The sequence below is a fragment of the Eutrema salsugineum genome, unplaced genomic scaffold, assembly GCF_000478725.1.
Source record: "Eutrema salsugineum unplaced genomic scaffold, Eutsalg1_0 scaffold_1, whole genome shotgun sequence".
Lineage (NCBI taxonomy): Eukaryota > Viridiplantae > Streptophyta > Magnoliopsida > Brassicales > Brassicaceae > Eutrema > Eutrema salsugineum.
Genome location: NW_006256909.1, coordinates 5630166 through 5648679, shown reverse-complemented (window position 1 = coordinate 5648679; position 18514 = coordinate 5630166). Strand labels below are relative to the sequence as shown.

The window sequence follows — 18514 nt, the reverse complement described above, 5'->3', positions numbered from 1 at the left end:
GAAACAGAGAAAATTCTAACTATGGTCATGGAGGTTGGGAAATGAGAAAAAGCGGGACCCACTTAATAGCGACACGGAACTCAATAATTAATCAGAAAAAAAAAACACAACCAACAGCAAAAGTGACCCTTTATTTTGGCGTTATTTACTGATGTGACCACTGACCACAGAGCTCACTCATTGACTCATGTTCATGCATGTCTGATGTCTATACGTCCTCGGCAGAAAAAATTTGAGAGAGCAGGTACATAAAGCCTTATGGGCTTAGATATCCGATCCAGCCCAAACAGTATTAAGACACGTGTCCTTCATTCCGGGTGTAAACGGAGTCGCGGCATGAATAGTTTAATTTTGGTTCCTGTCTTCTGATTCGGCCAAGCGATGAAATGAAATCTCACCGGTAAGTGCTCATCCACCACCTTCCTCATCCTCTTCCTCTTCTTCTTCCACCTTTTGAGATTTTTATCATTTTCCTCTTAATTAGGGTATATTTTCTTAAATCTCCATCATCCTCTCATTGATCCAGAAGCCTGATATTCTGTAAGTTGATTCTCTTGATCCGATTTGTCAACCTTTGATTCTATCTGAAATTATGGTTTCTTGATATGCTCAGCTCGCTGTGGTTTGATGAATAATTTTGATTACTAAGCTTACACATTCAATTTAAATCCTCTGGTGATGCTTGTGACCCAAGAAACCTCGGATGATATGTGTATGCTCGTTAAGACGTGTAGTTTAAGGTTGAAGTTTTGATACTCTAGATCAAACCCAGGAAAAGACACAAAAAAAGGGAGAATCTTTTTCAATTTTTTTGTTCCTCAGAAAGATAAGAAACGCAGATCATCATCATGATTCACTAAGTTTGATGAACCTAATCCAGGAACTGATAGCATTAGAGGAGAATAGCATTTCCTAGGGATATCGATGGCAATGGAGAAAGATCTCAATCCGAATTCTCCAAGAATTAGAAAGCTAAAGGATAATAGTTATCCTAATACACCAACCTCTAGAATGAGTAATAACCAGAGAGATAACCATTATCACAACGTTCCCAATTCACCAAGGGATTACAATTATACTCCTAGCTCTCCAACAGCTCGCATTCGCCACCGTAGGCGATCCAACGAGGTATTAAAAATATAGTCTTTTCCGTTTAAATGTCCTAAGATTCTTGATTTGTCTTTTTCAACATCTGGGGTGTGTTTTGATCCAGATCCCAGCTGAGGTGAACAGAAGCAATGTAAGCAATCTGTTACTTGGTGATAAGAACAAGTACAGATCAATGTGGATAAGGACATGCTCGTCTCTCTGGATGCTCGGAGGAGTCGTGTTTATAATCTACATGGGTCATCTCTACATCTGGGCTATGGTTGTGGTTATACAGATATTCATGACCAGAGAGCTTTTCTTTCTTCTCAGAAGAGCTCACGAAGAGCGTCGATTACCCGGTTTCAGGCTCTTGAATTGGCACTTCTTCTTCACTGCTATGTTGTTCGTCTATGGACGCATACTTCAACAGCAGCTAGTCAACACTGTTTCTTCTGATAGATTCATCTACAAGCTTGTTAGTGGTCTTATCAAGTACCAGATGGTTATTTGCTACTTCTTGTACATTGCAGGTTTGTGTCTCTGTGTGTGTGTGTTTTCTCTTCTTCTCCTTCACTATTTTCCCGGATTTCTTGATAAAGCTTAATCTTCATTTAATAGTTGAACTTTTTGTGGATTCAGGTTTCATGTGGTTTATCGTTACATTGAAGAAGAAAATGTACAAGTATCAGTTTGGGCAATACGCTTGGACGCATATGATCCTTATCATTGTGTTTATTCAGTCTTCTTTCACCGTCGCCAATATTTTCGAAGGGATCTTCTGGTAAAATGAGTTTATATTAATTATATCCAATGAAACATGTCGTTTTTTCCATGGTTCCAACTTCTTTTTCTAAAATGGGATAATTATGCAGGTTTCTTCTTCCAGCTGCTCTTATTGCTATGAACGATGTAGCAGCTTATTTCTTCGGTTTCTATTTCGGGAAAACTCCTCTCATCAAGTTGTCTCCAAAGAAAACATGGGAAGGTTTCATCGGAGCATCGGTGGCAACCATAATCTCTGCGTTTTTTGTAAGAACCAAATCTTCAATCAATGCATAATCCTTTCTTTTGGACTCAAAGACTGATAGATTCTGGGCTTCTTACAACAGTTTGCAAATGTCATCGGCCAATTCCAATGGTTCACATGTCCAAGGAAGGTAACAAAAAATGAAATTCTTTATCACGATCTTTTGTTCCAGACCATTCTTATGTTGCATCATTTTGCAGGATTTATCGACCGGTTGGCTTCACTGTGATCCAGGCCCTCTGTTCAGGCCAGAGTATTACCCATTGCCTTCTTGGATTGCTCCATTTGTAAGCAATTATTTTAGCCAGTGATGGTGTCTTGTATATGTCTTGGTTTTTGAAACTGAGCTCATGAGTCATGAACATTTTCTTTAACAGTCTCCATGGAAAGAGATCTCAATTCTACCCGTGCAATGGCACGCTTTCTCTCTCGGCCTATTCGCATCCGTTATAGCACCTTTTGGTGGTTTCTTTGCAAGCGGTTTCAAAAGAGCTTTCAAGATCAAGGTTATACATTTTTCAAACACTAAAAAGTTTTTTGTATCCACAGATCCAAGAACGAATCTTTACATATGGTTTTGTCGCGTTGACAGGATTTCGGAGACAGCATACCGGGACATGGAGGATTTACTGACAGAATGGATTGCCAAGTAAGAGCTACTAACTAACGTAGAATGGTTTATCGAAAGTTGCAATATGATCTCTTCATTGTTTAAACCGAATCTTGTTGCCTAAATTCAGATGGTTATGGCGGTTTTCGCATACATCTACATCCAATCGTTCATTGTTCATCAGGACTACAGTGTCGAGATGATCCTAGACCAGGTAAGAGTCATCATCACTCACTCAAGAGTCAAGATCATGTAATTTCATTGTACGTATCTACAGAATCTTTGATTGTATTGTACCTGCAGATATCGAGGAGTCTAGGACATGAGGAGCAGAAAATGCTTTATGTAAAGCTCGGAGATATTCTTCGACACAAATTGAAGGCCGGGTTTTAAGAAGACGAAAGTGATGAGTATAGGTTTTTGTGACTGTTTTCAGTTTATGTCCTTTTGGTTAGTTTATGGTTGTATCAGACCATGGGAAACCTTTAATGTATCTGATTAACTTATCAAAAGAGACTTGGTAGAGTGTGTGTAGAAGAATTGTAACTTTCGCTTCTGCAAGTAAAGTTTGGAGAAGCTTCAATTAAAGCTTTATGAAGATAGAGAAAACAGATACAGAAGCAGGACTTTTTCTGCAAGTGCCATGTCCAGCAACTTATGGGAGATCTTGTTCATCCAATGAATAACCAAACGAAAAGAGAAAACTATAACTCAAAGACTCAGGAAGATGCTAACTAAGTTACTCGAAACAAAGAACGGTAGCAAAATTTATGGAAACCAGCTGACTTATTTTTAATCTTCAGACTCTTTCTTGACTTCTTCGCTCTCTCCCCCTTGAGTAACACCAACCTCAGCTGGTCTTATAACTCGATCATACAACGTGTATCCAGACTGTAGATATCGACACAATCGTTACTAATTGGTGTGAAGACTACGGAATACGGAAAAAAAGAGAGACATTTCGAGGAGCAAGTTTTATTTATTTACCTTCAAGACATGAGCAACTGTGCCTTCTGGCTTAGAAGCATCCGGGACTTGGAACACTGCGTTGTGTCTGTTTGGATCAAACGGCTCGTTTATAGGATCATACTTCTCCATACCAAATTTCTTAAATACCTGCAGCAGCACACAGATTTAGTCGGTCTCATGTCTATAATAACTACATTTCTCGACGGAAACATGGTTAACGTATTTACCTCAGCTAGCTGCTTCTCAGTCATTTCCACACCTTCTAAAAGGGTCTTCAAAAGTGGAGCAGCTCCAGCAGAATCTTTCGAAGTGTCAAGCTTTGAGAAGCTTTCTTTGACAACCGAAGAAGCTCTACCAAGATTATCCGCCACATCCAAAAGGCTCTTTGCAAAATTCTGCAGAGACATGTATGTTTCTCAGCGAACCATCATAATGATGCAAACGCTGCAAAACCAAGTTATTGAAGACTAACCTGTACGGCATACTTTTTGGTGTTTTCAGCATCACGTCTTGTTCTGTCCATGACATTCTCCATCTCTGCGTAAGTGCGAAGAACTTTATCTTTCATCATCTTAATCTCTTTCTCCTTTTCAGACAATAGCTCTTCCTTCTCAACTACGAGCTTCACCAAATCATCCTTTGACAACTCCTCATCATCATCGTCACTCTCGGAATCTGATTCAGAAACTGCAGCTCGTTTAGCGCCTTTCCGCCTTCTCTTCGCAGAATCGGTCATAGAATCTTTAGATTCCGCGTCAGGAACTGATTCATTTGCCTCAGCTGCAGCTTTCTCTTCATTTGTCTTTGAGGCCTCAGTATTGCTTTCCTTTTCATTTGATTCAGGCGAGGTAGGGGAAGAAAAAGAGAACCTTTGAAGTGAAAACGAATCAAGAGACACCTGAGCTGCGACAAGCTGCCCCTAAAAGGATACAAAATGTGTAAATTTCAGTTTATAAACACAGAGCAAAAAACCAATAGATAATCAAAGGCAAGAGCGACAGAGAGTATCTAGTCATTTATACATCCATTGGAAGATTCAACAAGGGACCCAGCTATCATTTCTATAAAAAAGGTCGGATTTTCCAGAAGTAAAAACACTGAATTGAGGTCAAATTGAGAAACCCTTAACCCTATCAAACCCTGATGAAATTCGGCACCGAATATGATAAATCTACCTTGTGTTGAGAAGTCGTGAACGAAGGGAGTGAAACCGGATCGAAAAGACAGGAGACTGGTTCCTCGCCGGAGAGCGACGGCTGAGAGTGAGGAGCGTAAGCCCGCGCTGCGGGAAAGTCGCGACAAAACTCTCGAAACCAACATCAGGGAATGCACAGAGAAACAAGCAGAGATCAAGACGAGAATCGAATCAAATCGAATCGAATTGAGAGTTATTGTCTGAGAGAATTGCTTATTTCCAGAGGCATACAGACGTGCGTAGTGTGAAAGGTGAAGAAGAGTTCTCTCTTCGTATTCTTTTTTTACGAAAACACCCTCATCGATGCACGACGGGTGACTGAGGCTGTGAGGGTATTATCGTCAATATAGCAGCTCGGAGATTTGAGAAACCTCTAGATTTGAGAAGTCTCTCGTCCTTGTGTTTTTTTAGGACAGACAAGAGTCCACCTCTACGGACCAAACATCATAAGCTGTACCGTGTACGTTTTAATTAATTATACAAATAGAAATTAATAATAAAGGTGGTATTATGATTAGACTTGTAACATCGGGTTATAGTGATTAAACATGCAGCAAGTACGAATGTCCGGGCCTCTTATTCTATATGCTGATGTTAAGTTGTCCTCAGCCAGCCTCAGAGCTAGATTAAGACCGGATTTGGACCTATCTTGGCTTTGCTAGATAGTTATTTGTAGACCGGATTTGCCTTTGCTAGATAATTAACATAAAACCGTATAAAGTAGAATCACTTTTTGTTGCAACTTGCAATAGTAACAAATTTTGTTAATTAATTTAAAATTATTGTATTAATCCTAGTGGTTGTGTAGGTCTGACTTCTTCAGACTTCTTCTGCATGGGAGAATGTGAAAATTGATAATGTTCAGCAACTTATCTATAATTCAACAACTAGATGACCACTTAATTTCTGTACACCCTTACTCGTTTTTTTAAAAAAAACATTCAAAACCCAAACGTGTGTTTTCTTTAGATTTCTTTTAGCATTCTCATGGAAACAAGTTATTGGTACAAAAATCTATGAAATCGCATTAGAAATCACCAATCAGCCGGTTACTAATCAGAACCTAACCACATCTAGTTTCATCAAAAAAAAAAAAAGAGGTTATACAAAATCAAGAATGTGAACTTCAGTCGAACAAAAAAAACAAAGTCACTTTATCGGCAATGTCACATTTGACGCATGAGAGACACTTTCTTGCCGTTACTTGTTATTGTCGTTGCAACAACCAAACACTATGGTTGAACCAAAAAGCCCCAAAACGTGCAACGTAGATTACAAAGCATTCGAACGTTAAATGATTCAAACTCCATCGGATACCTAAGCTTTCTTGTCGACTGCACACAACACAATCCTTACATTGAAGGATCATCTACGCCAAAAAAAAAAAAAAAAAAAAGTGATAAGAACAGAGAGTAGAGCTTTGTGCGTGAAACCGGTAAAAGGAGGATGCGTTACATATCTGAAGCTTGCAAGAGTATGAATCCTTATACTTCAAGTAATTCTGACATGTCTCTCTTTTCTAGTAACTATTAATTTTGGCTCTTTGCAGAAAACTATTAATGAGTCTAGTCAATTTCGGCTCATTACTCACGTCAACTAACTCCAGGCCAATCTCTGCGGCCACAATCACTCAGAGGCAAAACAGATTAACAATATTTAATAAGCATCATCTAACAAAGGGCCAAGCTAATAACTACAAGAGCGACTGTTTGAGACAGGTTCGATAACAATACCTATCTTTCTCCTAATTATATGTTTTCTCAGGTTGTTCTACCCAATCACCTATGAGTGTCTTTTCTGCAGAAGCAACAAAAAAAAAGTTGGAAACTTGTGTAAAAGCATGATGGGAAAAAGAGTTCTTGCGTTCTTGTTGCTCTCAGCTCAGCTCTTGGTGCAGATACCTGAAACTAGAGCGAAAGTTCCTGCACTTATCGTATTTGGAGACTCAACTGTGGATTCAGGAAACAACAACCAGATTTCTACGGTTCTAAAGAGCAATTTCCAGCCGTATGGCCGGGATTACTTTGACGGCAAAGCGACAGGGAGATTCTCAAATGGTCGGATAGCACCAGATTTCATTTCAGAAGGTTTGGGACTCAAGAACGCAGTCCCTGCGTACCTAGATCCTGCATACAACATCGCAGACTTTGCCACTGGTGTCTGTTTCGCTTCAGCTGGAACTGGCTTAGACAATGCAACCTCTGCTGTGTTAGTAAGTCAAGCCTAGTCATATATATATGCTTTCTTGTAATGATGAATTTTGACTTTTTATACTTCAAGAAAAGCTAAAACTGAAATGGTTTCTTTGAAATGTGAAAAGTCTGTGATGCCGCTTTGGAAGGAAGTGGAGTATTACAAAGAATACCAGACAAGGCTAAGAAGCTACTTAGGTGAAGAGAAAGCTAATGAGGTTATTGGGGAAGCACTTTACCTGATTAGTATCGGAACAAACGATTTCCTGGAGAATTACTATCTTGTTCCCCGCAGGTTACGGAAGTACTCTGTGAATGAGTACCAAGATTTCCTGATAGGAATCGCAGGAGATTTCTTGACAGATATTTACAGACTCGGAGCTCGTAAGATGTCTCTGTCAGGACTCTCGCCTTTTGGATGCTTGCCCCTGGAAAGAACAACTCAGATCTTTTATGGAAGCAAATGTATCGAAGAATACAACAACGTAGCTAGAGATTTCAACACCAAGATGGAAGAAAAAGTCTCCAAGTTGAACAGAGAGCTGAACGGACTCCAGCTGGTGTTTTCAAATCCGTATGACCTGGTTTCAGATATCATAAACTATCCTGAAGCATTCGGTTAGTACAAAGTTCTCACAAAAGCTTTTCCTAGCCACTGTCTAAAGACAGGCTAGTATCTAGTGAGTAACCAAGTGTTCTTAAAATCAAGACTTGTTAATTGCATCACAGGTTTCCAAAATGTAAGAAGTGCATGCTGCGGGACGGGATACTATGAGATGAGCTACTTGTGTGATAAAATGAACCCTTTCACATGCTCTGATGCAAGCAAATACGTATTTTGGGACTCATTTCACCCAACAGAGAAAACAAACGCCATCGTAGCAGACCATGTTCTGAAGTACGACTTATCTCGGTTTCAGTGATTACTAAGAAGTGTAATAACAACAAGCAGTATATTTTTACATACTACATTCTTTCTTCTACCTTTTCAGTATTTGCTTACCATATTTCTGTAACCACTGTTTAGTCAAGTTTCTTGATGTCTCTAAGCTTCCAGAGTGTTCTAAAAGAAACATTTTTTCCTAACTTTTAAGGTCATTAAACTAGTTAATAATGCTACAGTGATGTTATCAAGATGGATCAGATCAAAATGTTAAAAGATATTGCAGAAAGAAACTGAATTCTGAAGCCAGAAACCAAAACCGTTGAGAGATGTGCCTCAATGTATTCCACTATCAGGAGTAACATTTCTCAATTGGTTCAACATTTTCGTGACAAGTACATAACAAGGTGAAGTAGGCAGAGAGATAAACAAACACTAGAAGAAAGTTTGTACTTTGGAATCAAAATATTTCCTCACAAAAAATCACCTGAGGAATGGCCATGATCCAAAGAATATTGGGAAAAGCTATAGCCTATAAATACAAAATACATCATACTGAGTTTTGTAAAACTGATCCACACGTCGAAGGATTTGAAGTAGCAGAAGAGCCTTTTGAATTTTGATCTTCATCTAGATTCCAGAAGCCATGCTTTCGATGTTCAAACCCAAAGGAACAAGAAGACGAAATCAAACAGAGAGATAGAGGAGTGAGAAGAAAAAAGGAGGAGGGAGAGAAGAAAAATACGACATTTTTCAACACAGACGATTCGGACGAGAGAAGAGGATGCCATTTAGAGAAGCAGGAGAGACGAGATCGAATCAAATTTGTGCAAACCGGTTCGGTTGCGGCAGAACCGTTTTAGGCGACTGGTTCTTAATCTGTTCGGTTCGACTAATAAACCGAAAACCTAAAAACTTGATTTTTTCTTTAACCGGTTAGAGGTTTATGTGTTTTTCTCTGTAGCGCCTTCTCTGTGTGAAGTAAATTCTCTCAGTTGTCAAACACTTAAACAATGTATCCTAGTAGGGTTTAGGGTTTATGGTCCAACAATTCCTGAGACGGAATTTGGGAACGAACCCAAATCAATCTGAAGGAAAGTCGATTGGATGCGGTGGTCGATTGCGACTGCGATTTCGTCGACGGCTAAGGGGTTTCTTCATCGCCATTTCCTGAAGAACGGTACTGCTCCTTCCTTTAGACTTTGCGGTTTCCGTTTCTGGGTTCGAGCCTTTTCTAGTGCTAGTCATTACCGAGAGATATTGAGAAGTGGGCTTCATGATATTAAGTGTGAAGATGCATATAGTTTGTTCGTTGACATGGTTCGGTCTCGTCCCCTCCCTTCCATTGTCGAATTCAATAAAGTATTGACTGCTATTGCCAAGATGAAGAAGTATAATGCTGTGATTTATCTCTGGAATTTTGTGGAATTTGAGGAAGATTTGGAACTTTCACCTGATCTCTATACCTGCAATATTTTGGTGAATTGTTACTGCCGCTGCTCTCAGCCCTTTTTGGCTTTGTCTTATCTTGGGAAAATGATGAAACTTGGGATTGAGCCTGACGTGGTAACAGATAGCTCGCTGGTCAATGGATTCTGCGACATGAATAGAATTGAAGATGCCCTTTATGTGGTTGAACAAATGGAGAAAATGGGAATCACTGCTAATGTTGTAGTCTACACCATACTCATTGATAGTCTTTGCAAAAAAAGACATCTTGTTGCCGCTCTGCAGCTTTTGGAGCGTATGGGAAACAACGGGATTACACCGAATGTTGTTACCTACAGCTCTCTCATAAGCGGCCTTTGTAGCTCAGGTAAACTGAGTGAAGCCTCTCACCTACTGCGAGAAATGACCTCCAAGCAAATCAACCCGAACGTAGTCGCTTTCACCGCACTAATCCATGCGTATGTGAAAGTTGGGAAGTTTAAAGAAGCTCAAGTTGTGTACAGTGAGATGGTCGAAATGTCTATAAATCCTAATGTTTACACTTACACTTCACTCATCAATGGGAATTGCATGTACAATCGTGTAGATACGGCCAGAAATATTCTTGAGAAGATGAGAAGAGTGGGGTGCGACCCAAATGTTGTGACTTACTGTACTCTTGCAAATGGATTTTTCAAGGCCAACAGGGTTCAGGAAGGGATTAACCTTTTGCACGAGATGTCTCAAGAAAAAGTGGCTGCAAACACAGTCTCTTGCAACACTCTTATCCAGGGGTATCTTCAAGCAGGCAATATCGATCTTGCCCTAGAGTGTTTTTTCACAAAGATGCCTTCTCCTCCCAATATTAGGAGCTACAACATTTTGTTAGCTGGTCTATTTGTTAATGGGGAGGTAGAGAAAGCATTGTTTATATTTAAGGATATGCAAGAGACTAGAAATGATCTTGATATTATTACCTATACTATCATGATTCATGGGATGTGCAAGGCTTGTATGGTGGATGAAGCGTATGATTTGTTCTGTAGCCTCACCCCCAACGGAGTGGAGCTTGATCATAGAGCATACACGGCAATGATCTCTGGATTGACCAGGAGCGGCATGCGGGCTAGAGCGAATGCCGTGATGCGATCTTTCGGGAAACAAGCGTAACAGATGAAGTATCTTAGCAGATTTCTAATGAGAGACATTTACGGACTCGGAGCTCCTATGATATCTCTCTCCACGCTCCCTCTTATGGGATGCCTGCTCCTGGAAAGAGCAATACTGTATTAAAGAATACAACAATGTGGCCAGAGAATTCAAAAACCTAGCTGAACAGAATCCAGCTGGTGTTTTCAAGTCCATGCAGCATGGTCTTTGAAATCAAAAAGATTCCTGAAGCATTTGGTTAGTTATGTAAGTCTTGTACTCTATGAGTGTTTCAACTACTCTTATATCAAGAAATTTCCTGATTGTGTTCTTAATCCTCTTACAGGTTTCCAAAGTGCAATGGGATATGAGGAGATCAGCTCCTTGGCTGATAGAAATGAAGCCTTTCACATGTTCAGATGGAAGCAAAATATGTATTTTGGGACTTATCATTCATCATTCAAGCCATAGCTCAGACAGATTGCTTTACATCCTACATTCTTTCGTTGTACTAATTATTTTTCTGTGTTGTTATCTTACAATTCCTTGTACAGTTGTTATACCAATGATTAGTCAGGTTGCTTGGCCTTTTTTTAATCAAGCTTCCAGAATGTTGTAACATAACCATTTTTCTCACTAAATGTTTTGTGTTGCTAGTTAAAGATGCTATTTTGTTGATGTTATAAAGACAGATCAGAACACCGACCGACAGGGAGAAAACTGTTTATAGAAGAATGCATAAATGGAATTGGATTCAGAAACCAATAACGCTGAGACAATTTGTATTTGTATTTCAACGTAATTCAAGTACTAAACAAGTAACATATCTCTCTATGCACTCCAGAACAGAGAAGAAAACAAACAAAAGACCCCAAAATAGCATCATGTTGAAAGTGTATTAGTTTTTGTGACAAATCTACTTTGGTTCTTTGGGGAAATGCAACTTGATAAGAGAAGGAAGCTCGACTAGCTCCACTCGCTGCTTCCCAAGCAAAATGCTCTTGAGCTTATCATCACAGTTCACCACATTCTTGTTTTTAGGATCCTTTAAGAAACAAAAACCAATCAGTCAATGATACAAAAAAAAAACTGTCTTTAGCAAATAACTGGATAATCCCATATTCTTACCTGAAGATTATTGGTCTTGATATACGACCAGACACGCATGAAACAACCCAAGCGAGAAATTTGAGATTGACCAACGAACTCACGTAGAGTAGATGGAAGATTCACGAGGTCAATCAAATTCCCAAGCTTCTTAGGATTATCGGTTACTGCCTTCTTCAACCTCTGTGGCAGCATCTTGGTTCTGAGCAGGGAAAAATCCAACGGGTACGTTAATATCCAATCAACAGTATAAATTCGACTTCCGTTGTGAGAAAAAAATAAAATAAAATTCATCAATCAATCCCTGTGGGGAATTTCATCGAGCACATGGCGTGCTTATGATAGAAAATGAACCCATGGAGATGGTAATGCAAACTGAAAGCAATAAGTCAGTGTAAAGTGTAAACCAAATGAAGCTTTTAACCCGTAACAGTGGCAATTCTAACGCTTACTCTCGCGTTCAAAACGTAGAAGCTGTGATAGAAGAAAGTTCGAGACCAGAGGAAATTCCTAAAGTATAAAAGGTACCTTCTTTTTTTTTCTTTTTTCTTTTCGTTTTTTCCTTTTATTGACAAGCGAGGTTTTTTTATCGTACACGTGTGTGTTGGGCCCCTTTAGGGATTGACTAAACTCATGTCCAAGCGAGGTTTTTATCGAGGTATATTCTCGCTAATTTGATTGATTTTGGATAATGGTAGATCTTAATTTTTTTTTTAAACAACATTTTCTTTGCATATCTAATTCATTTAGTTTCTTCAAATCTTATGTTAACATTAATATCTTCGCCGAAAATAAATTCATATCTTCAAAATCTCAACTCTTCCGATTTGTTCTCAAAATTCATGAAAACAATGGATGGAGATGCTCTAACCCAAGCCTATGGATATGATCATTAAAACTCAAATATACAAGGTCGTCGAATCATCATCATCACCAAACATCATTACTTAGCCATATGACACATATCATAACTCATCGATCATCATACAACACTAACAAATGCAAAACAAAAAGGCCTACCAATATTGTATTTCTAAAGTTCAACGATTGATCGACCTTAAACCTAAGGAAACCTAGGGAGACGTACACAACAATCTCCTCGACCATCAAACGATGACAAAGCCCATTTCTTTGTCCTATAGACTTTGTTAGCATCAGTAGACAAGTTAGCTCTCACATTCTTACAAACAGCCGTCATGTTCTGTTCTCCCCATAAAGCAGAAGTACCTGGATAAAACCCTACACTCCCTATAAACACCATATCAAGACCCACCACGCTTCCCGTCACCTCCACTTCCTCCTCCATCTCCCGAGCCGCCTCTTCATCGATAACTCCGCTTTCATCTCCCTTCACGACCAACTCACTCTCCTCCATGCCTCTCTGCCCGAACGACTGGATTCTTACAGTCCCGAGGACGAGTCTTTTCCGGTGAAACACCCACACCGAGGGATTCTCGTACGTGACACTGAGTTTCTCGTTAGGATTTTTGATAGAGAACGTTGATGACCAAATCGGGAGATGGCGGTCGTTGAATGATATGTGCAAAGAGTTTACGTGAACGGTTGGTGGAGTTGGAGTGATCGATATGATAAATGAGAGACATGCCGTGAAAAAACCGATGGTCGTGATGGCGAGAAAGAGTTTGAAGAGAAATGACCAACGTGAGATTTTGTTAGCTGATTCGGATCCTTGGTCGTTATATGATATCGACCGGAGCTCCGGAACTTCTTCGGTTTCTGTCACTGTTAGTAGAAGTGGTTGTTTCATCTCTTCAGCGATGCTTTGTTCATCCATGTTGGTGATAAGTGTTGATAATGTTTACATGGTTATAATTAGTCAGCATCAGGTAATTTGAGTTAGAAAGGATAAAATATTATTATTTATCTTATCCAATATCATTGTAAAGATTTCATTCCTAAAATACTATTTATTCTGATAAAAGACTAATACATGTCGAATATACTATATTACTCATACCGTAAATCCTTTTTTATTTTCTATTTTTTATATAATAAGGGTAATAAAATCATCTGAAATGTTGGTTTTAGAGTTTAACACTCATTTCAACTCAATTATGCAATAATGTAGTTAAGAGTTTCATTCTAATTTTTTTTTTCCTTTTGAGGATTTAATGTAAAAATAAAAATGTATGGACGGATAACAAGGATCGAATTCTTGTTTGTTGCTACACAATATTTGAGATAAGTAAACTTTCAAATTAAAAGACGATATGGCAGCCAAAATGTTAAAAAGAGTGAAACAAAGATAATAATTTTATACAGTCGACTAAAATATACTCCCGATAAGCAAATAAATCAGTAAAAATGCCGCTAACTAAACCCTGTGGGAAACTCGCATTCCCCGTATCCTGCAACCAACAAAAAATATTAAATGTCACCATATCTTACAGTTATATATAGATACGTAAACATCTGTATATGACCACTATTATTTCCCTAAAGAAAAAAAAAAAAGAAGCAAAATTAAATCGAGTAGTGATCAAAGAACGTACGAGGAGGTTGCGTGACCACGTGAGCAGCCCCACCAAAGTAGCACGTGCCAACACGACGCGCGTTTTTCTGGTAGTAACTGTTGAAGGCGAACGAAGCGTGTGCTTCTAACGACTCAGGATGGTAACACGTGGCACCCGGCTGAATCGGACGGCAATCAGCTCCTCCTTCTCCGCAAGCGTAATCAAGTGCCGCCTGGAGCTTCTCCTTCCCCGCATTTCCGTTCGACACGCACCACGACTGTCCCTCGTGAGCCACCGGAAACTGAGCTCCGTCACCGTTGACCGGCGTTGACCTCACTTCCCCGGCGACGAACGGAACGTCGTACACTTTTCCTTCGCTCGGGTAAAACAGCCCGTAGTTTCTCTCGGACGTGGGCCCCGGTTTCTGGTTTTCGTTAAACAAAGCGAACAAATAAACGTTGAGTGGGTCCCTCGGTCTCAACGGCGTTCCATTACCCGTCAACACTCTCTTCACAAGCCCACCGTTATACGCCGCCGCGTTGGATTCGCTGGCACCAATCTCGTTCTCGTCTCCGGCAGAAGGCCAGCCTGTTTCCGTCACCATCACCTTAACGCCGCCAAATCCGACGGCGGACATGGCGGCGAAAACGGCGTCGATTTGGGCGTCAAAGAGACTGTTGTATCTCAGCCCAGTTCCGGGATCTACATTTCCGGCGTTTTCTCTGAACAGAGCGTAGTCTAAGGAGATTTTGTCGGCGTTTGCTGAGTAAGCGAAGAACGGGTAAGCATTTACCATGAGATACGACGACGTTTGACGTAACAGATCAAGCATCGGTTTAATAACCGGTTCCACCAAATCCGGTTTAAATCTCCCGGAAGATGGCGGGTAAGAATTAGCCAGCGAGCTAAGAGCAATCGGAGAGGAGATCTTGATGGATTCGTCGAGGTTAAACTTGACGAGAGAGCTATGAATGTTCTTCATCGCGGGGACGAGATACGGCGTGGTGTTGCTCGGATCGACGAACACCTCGTTACCGACGGCGATAGCCTCGATCTCTGTTGCTGGGAAGTGTTTCGTAATGTTGGCTTGAACCCAGTTGTCGGCGAATGATTGATCGGAGGCGGCGGAGGAGAGAAGCTCGTTGGGGAGAGCGACGACTACTTTGATTCCGGAATTGGCAAGCGAGGCTAGCACGGTATGATCGGTGTCGAAGATTTTGATACGGTTGATTCCTTGCGATTTCAGGAGGTTCACTACATTCTCCGGCGACGGGAGGTTGTTAGCTATGCGGCCGTAATTGACTCCGATCATTCCAGAGTCTGTGGGGAAAAAAATAAGGAAAAAACGTAGTAGATATCATGAGAATGCAGAGAGGCAAATACAAATGTTAAAACTCGTGTGAATAGAAACGAACCTGCTTGTGTGAGGGAAATGGCTGAGAAGAAGGAAGGAATGAGAAAATAAGGTAAGAAGGAAACGGCCATGATATTCTCTGTTTTTTTCTCAGAAACAGAGCATGAAACACATAAACTAGTGTCGTTTGATGGGTATGAAGAGAGTCTTTTTCTCCGGTGTTGTTTTTATAGGATTCAGGTGAAAAGAAGTGGGAATGTGGGATAACAAATTACACGGAAGAATAGCAGAACAAAAATAAGTTAAACTGAAAGTATTTTTCTAAATCTCTAATTATAGCTAAAAACTCAGATAAATAAATAAATTAAAAAAAAAAATCAGGTAAGTAAACTTTCTCAAAATTTTATAATCTGTACAAAAGAAGAATGTTAAACTGATTCTTTTCCTTGATAATAATTGATTTATGAAGAAACTAAACTTTTTGACAATTCTTGTTTCGTTAAAACTTGATTCTTTGTATGTGCCTTGAACATCTCTCCTTAATTCATTATACTTTCTTTAGTAAAGAACGTGTGACTAACTTTATCTTCTTCAGCTAATCCTTTTTTTTTCCCAATTCAATAAGGAGGCATTAAGCTCATTTAATTCTTCAACAGTTTGAATCATGGATTAGAGAGTGGATACAAAATCATGAGTGGTAACCAAACAAAAATACGTAATTAAAAAAATTGAACCAAATGTTTTGATCCAAAATCAAATCGATATTTGGCCCAATCAAGAATATAAGCCCATTACAATGGGGGTAAAAATTGAAAACGATATCGTTGGACAAGGATTTTAATGAACTCTCAGCCGTTGGATTAGAAGTCAACATAGAAAATATCAACCCTCCGATAGATGCCCTACGTTTCCTCACTTTATGATAAAGAGGAATCCGATGCGTCTAAGTACAAAAGCGCGGCGAAGTAATTTTCGTTTATTTATTTATTTAGCTCTCATCTTCTCTTCCAGCCATCACTCTTTGATCGCTTGAATCTCTCACTTCTGCTGCTGTTTCGTTCCCTCTCTCAAATCGTATTTTTGCTCATCGGACGGTGAATCTTTGAAAAGAAGCGATGTCTGCAACCCAGGACGAAGATAAGAAGCCCGGAGACGGAGGAGCTCACATCAATCTGAAGGTCAAGGGACAGGTAAATCTCTATTCCTTTTCTTTTGTTGCATGCGTTTTGTGTTAAGATTTAGGTTTCCGATTTCAAGGTGTAGGTTCGATTAGGGTTGTGTTTCCCGATTTGGCTGCTTTCTGTTTTCGCAATTCTAGGGTTTCAGTCTTAGTGGGTCTTGCTTTTTTTTCTGGGATTCGAAACCCTTTGATTTTTATGAGAACTGAGCGGAGTATTTTGCTTTTGTCTCCTCGTTTGTTAACTTTTGCTATTTGTTTTTCGATTTTCTCAAACTATAGCTCTAGTTTTAGGTCTAAGCTGTATATAGCTGTTGATTGCGGTTGTTGTTCGAAGGCTTTTACGAATTCAAAAGCAGAAAATTGAAATAGTATTTGAATGTTCTTAGAATTGCGAACTTTACTCTAAACCCATTTAAAGTATATATGGCAACATTCTTAGCGAATAAACTGTCTGGCCAGATACCTGCTGATGATTTTGTAGAGTCTCTCTATGGTTAGATTTCAAGTGGTTTTGGTTGGTGTTATGTGTTTTTTTCCTTGCTCTTAGACTTTTCAGGTTACCAGTAAAAAGATAGAGAGACTCTAGACTCACTTGTTGTTGCCTATATTGTCTCTGACATTTGTGTCTTGATGTTTTTTTCCCTTGAATCGTGCTATATGCGCATAGGATGGCAATGAGGTGTTCTTTAGGATCAAGAGAAGCACACAGCTGAAGAAGCTGATGAATGCTTACTGTGACCGTCAATCTGTGGATATGAACTCCATTGCGTTCTTGTTTGATGGGCGTCGTCTGCGTGCTGAGCAAACTCCCGATGAGGTAAAACATTCGACTTATATAAAGCTTCTATTTTTTTAAACCCACCTTTGAACTTTCGACTTTCTGATGCTTAAATCTCTGATACTACAGCTTGAAATGGAGGATGGTGATGAGATCGACGCCATGCTCCATCAGACCGGTGGCGGTGGCTGCGGCGGTGCTATGGCCTGACACTTTTCCGGGATTAGGAATCATGAATTATGATAAGATTGTGTGATATGAATGGTTATTAGGATTTGCAGGCTTGTTTTTATCGTCACCATTGTCTTTAGAAACTATTAAGTATGGTCGATGATGGTTGTTAAGGAATTGATCTTTTGGTCGTGTTCGTTTGATATTGGATCTTATGATGATACTATTTGGGCTTAAAAGGCGTTATTAACCCGATTGTCTTTTGTTTTAGTTTTTATTATTTTAGTTCATATCCTTTCTCTAGGTGACCCATAAAATGTGTACACTACACTGAGAATGAGATAATTGTTGAACAATTTTAAAAATCCTGACATGGAATATTTGTTCTGTCAGTTAAAAAAATTAGTCTAATATAACCGAGATAATTAGCATGATACATTTCCAAATCCAAACCGTACATGATCACTAACATTTTTAGATATATACGATATGATATCAAAGCAGCACATAAAAAGACTCAAAAGTTACTTAGTTTATGATACACTCCCTGGGCAAATGCTTCTTCTTGATGAAATTTCAGCAAGAATCCGCATTGTAAGTTTTCAAACATCGTTGTCGGAATCTGGATCCACCTATAGCACCGCTTTGGCTTTCCCATTCATGATCCAATGATCCAGTATATCTTTACCTATGTACTGGCTTCATGACAGGATCCGTTAAACGGATTCAAGAATCAGCAATAAAGTGAAGAGAAGGAACCATATTTACTACTCAATGTTCGTCCCTCTCGTCACTATAAGATTGTCTCTCTCCCGCTCAAACATCCCTCTGGCAAATTCAGAGAATCTCAAGCCAATAATTCAGCTCAAGATAATCGAAGGTTTTTGACATTGCTTTTCTCGTAGTTC

General features: G+C 39.5%; 8 protein-coding genes across 10 annotated transcripts; 4 read left to right on the top strand and 4 right to left on the bottom strand.

Moving 5' to 3' along the window:
* Positions 1-374: 374 nt before the first annotated feature.
* LOC18029698 (phosphatidate cytidylyltransferase 3) lies at positions 375-3258 on the top strand. The gene is made up of 12 exons (XM_006413078.2): positions 375-400; positions 485-540; positions 881-1128; positions 1214-1619; positions 1729-1870; positions 1962-2118; positions 2199-2246; positions 2317-2403; positions 2494-2622; positions 2709-2765; positions 2857-2940; positions 3030-3258. Exons 3-12 carry the CDS (start codon positions 925-927, stop codon positions 3117-3119), a joined length of 1404 nt encoding a protein of 467 aa, XP_006413141.1. The 5' UTR covers positions 375-400; positions 485-540; positions 881-924; the 3' UTR covers positions 3120-3258.
* A 1-nt stretch (position 3259) lies between these two features.
* LOC18029697 (grpE protein homolog 2, mitochondrial) lies at positions 3260-5132 on the bottom strand. The gene is given in 6 exon segments (XM_006413077.2): positions 3260-3617; positions 3714-3842; positions 3923-4090; positions 4168-4610; positions 4875-4943; positions 4946-5132. Coding segments are annotated over 6 exon segments (978 nt in total). The 5' UTR covers positions 5016-5132; the 3' UTR covers positions 3260-3518.
* A 1152-nt stretch (positions 5133-6284) lies between these two features.
* On the top strand, positions 6285-8789 carry LOC18029696 (GDSL esterase/lipase At4g26790). Of its 2 annotated transcripts, XM_006413076.2 has the most exons (5): positions 6285-6364; positions 6440-6608; positions 6694-7102; positions 7211-7700; positions 7812-8789. In XM_006413076.2, exons 3-5 carry the CDS (start codon positions 6731-6733, stop codon positions 8003-8005), a joined length of 1056 nt encoding a protein of 351 aa, XP_006413139.1. In that variant the 5' UTR covers positions 6285-6364; positions 6440-6608; positions 6694-6730; the 3' UTR covers positions 8006-8789. The 2 variants fall into 2 exon arrangements, with proteins under 2 accessions (XP_006413139.1, XP_024005918.1); XM_024150150.1 differs by having other exon boundaries at positions 6440-7102.
* Positions 8790-9049: 260 nt separating this feature from the next.
* On the top strand, positions 9050-11084 carry LOC18029695 (pentatricopeptide repeat-containing protein At4g26800). Its single transcript, XM_006413075.2, has 2 exons — positions 9050-10809; positions 10889-11084. Exon 1 carries the CDS (start codon positions 9073-9075, stop codon positions 10561-10563), a length of 1491 nt encoding a protein of 496 aa, XP_006413138.1. The 5' UTR covers positions 9050-9072; the 3' UTR covers positions 10564-10809; positions 10889-11084.
* A 231-nt stretch (positions 11085-11315) lies between these two features.
* Positions 11316-12188, bottom strand: LOC18029694 (upstream activation factor subunit UAF30). 2 transcript variants are annotated; one of them, XM_006413074.2, is made up of 3 exons: positions 12102-12188; positions 11671-11851; positions 11316-11587 (listed from the first exon to the last, which is right to left on the bottom strand). In XM_006413074.2, the coding sequence occupies exons 2-3, from the start codon at positions 11842-11844 to the stop codon at positions 11459-11461; spliced, it is 303 nt and encodes a 100-aa protein (XP_006413137.1). In that variant the 5' UTR covers positions 11845-11851; positions 12102-12188; the 3' UTR covers positions 11316-11458. The 2 variants fall into 2 exon arrangements, with proteins under 2 accessions (XP_006413137.1, XP_024005698.1); XM_024149930.1 differs by lacking the exon at positions 12102-12188 and having other exon boundaries at positions 11671-12083.
* Positions 12189-12712: 524 nt separating this feature from the next.
* Positions 12713-13444, bottom strand: LOC18029693. The gene has a single exon (XM_006413073.1). It carries the CDS (start codon positions 13442-13444, stop codon positions 12713-12715), a length of 732 nt encoding a protein of 243 aa, XP_006413136.1.
* Positions 13445-13980: 536 nt separating this feature from the next.
* On the bottom strand, positions 13981-15614 carry LOC18029692 (glucan endo-1,3-beta-glucosidase 14). Its single transcript, XM_006413072.2, has 3 exons — positions 15539-15614; positions 14163-15443; positions 13981-14018 (listed from the first exon to the last, which is right to left on the bottom strand). The coding sequence occupies exons 1-3, from the start codon at positions 15606-15608 to the stop codon at positions 13981-13983; spliced, it is 1389 nt and encodes a 462-aa protein (XP_006413135.1). The 5' UTR covers positions 15609-15614.
* Positions 15615-16346: 732 nt separating this feature from the next.
* Positions 16347-17861, top strand: LOC18029691 (small ubiquitin-related modifier 1). The gene is made up of 3 exons (XM_006413071.2): positions 16347-16667; positions 17325-17474; positions 17565-17861. Exons 1-3 carry the CDS (start codon positions 16593-16595, stop codon positions 17643-17645), a joined length of 306 nt encoding a protein of 101 aa, XP_006413134.1. The 5' UTR covers positions 16347-16592; the 3' UTR covers positions 17646-17861.
* Positions 17862-18514: the final 653 nt, after the last annotated feature.

What these genes read in the sequence shown, in the direction of transcription:
- LOC18029698 (XM_006413078.2), top strand. Translation starts at nt 925, where the DNA reads ATGGCAATGGAGAAAGATCTCAATCCGAATTCTCCAAGAATTAGAAAG. An exon ending in ATTTTCGAAGGGATCTTCTG is followed by an intron (nt 1,871 to 1,961) that starts GTAAAATGAGTT and finishes ATAATTATGCAG; the next exon opens with GTTTCTTCTTCCAGCTGCTC. An exon ending in TCGAGATGATCCTAGACCAG is followed by an intron (nt 2,941 to 3,029) that starts GTAAGAGTCATC and finishes TTGTACCTGCAG; the next exon opens with ATATCGAGGAGTCTAGGACA.
- LOC18029696 (XM_006413076.2), top strand. Translation starts at nt 6,731, where the DNA reads ATGATGGGAAAAAGAGTTCTTGCGTTCTTGTTGCTCTCAGCTCAGCTC. An exon ending in ATGCAACCTCTGCTGTGTTA is followed by an intron (nt 7,103 to 7,210) that starts GTAAGTCAAGCC and finishes AAATGTGAAAAG; the next exon opens with TCTGTGATGCCGCTTTGGAA. An exon ending in AAACTATCCTGAAGCATTCG is followed by an intron (nt 7,701 to 7,811) that starts GTTAGTACAAAG and finishes ATTGCATCACAG; the next exon opens with GTTTCCAAAATGTAAGAAGT.
- LOC18029695 (XM_006413075.2), top strand. Translation starts at nt 9,073, where the DNA reads ATGCGGTGGTCGATTGCGACTGCGATTTCGTCGACGGCTAAGGGGTTT.
- LOC18029694 (XM_024149930.1), bottom strand. Translation starts at nt 11,943, where the DNA reads ATGAATTTTATTTTATTTTTTTCTCACAACGGAAGTCGAATTTATACT. An exon ending in TCAAGACCAATAATCTTCAG is followed by an intron (nt 11,588 to 11,670) that starts GTAAGAATATGG and finishes TGTTTCTTAAAG; the next exon opens with GATCCTAAAAACAAGAATGT.
- LOC18029693 (XM_006413073.1), bottom strand. Translation starts at nt 13,444, where the DNA reads ATGGATGAACAAAGCATCGCTGAAGAGATGAAACAACCACTTCTACTA.
- LOC18029692 (XM_006413072.2), bottom strand. Translation starts at nt 15,608, where the DNA reads ATGGCCGTTTCCTTCTTACCTTATTTTCTCATTCCTTCCTTCTTCTCA. An exon ending in CATTTCCCTCACACAAGCAG is followed by an intron (nt 15,444 to 15,538) that starts GTTCGTTTCTAT and finishes TTTTCCCCACAG; the next exon opens with ACTCTGGAATGATCGGAGTC. An exon ending in CGTGGTCACGCAACCTCCTC is followed by an intron (nt 14,019 to 14,162) that starts GTACGTTCTTTG and finishes TGTTGGTTGCAG; the next exon opens with GATACGGGGAATGCGAGTTT.
- LOC18029691 (XM_006413071.2), top strand. Translation starts at nt 16,593, where the DNA reads ATGTCTGCAACCCAGGACGAAGATAAGAAGCCCGGAGACGGAGGAGCT. An exon ending in ATCTGAAGGTCAAGGGACAG is followed by an intron (nt 16,668 to 17,324) that starts GTAAATCTCTAT and finishes ATATGCGCATAG; the next exon opens with GATGGCAATGAGGTGTTCTT. An exon ending in CTGAGCAAACTCCCGATGAG is followed by an intron (nt 17,475 to 17,564) that starts GTAAAACATTCG and finishes CTGATACTACAG; the next exon opens with CTTGAAATGGAGGATGGTGA.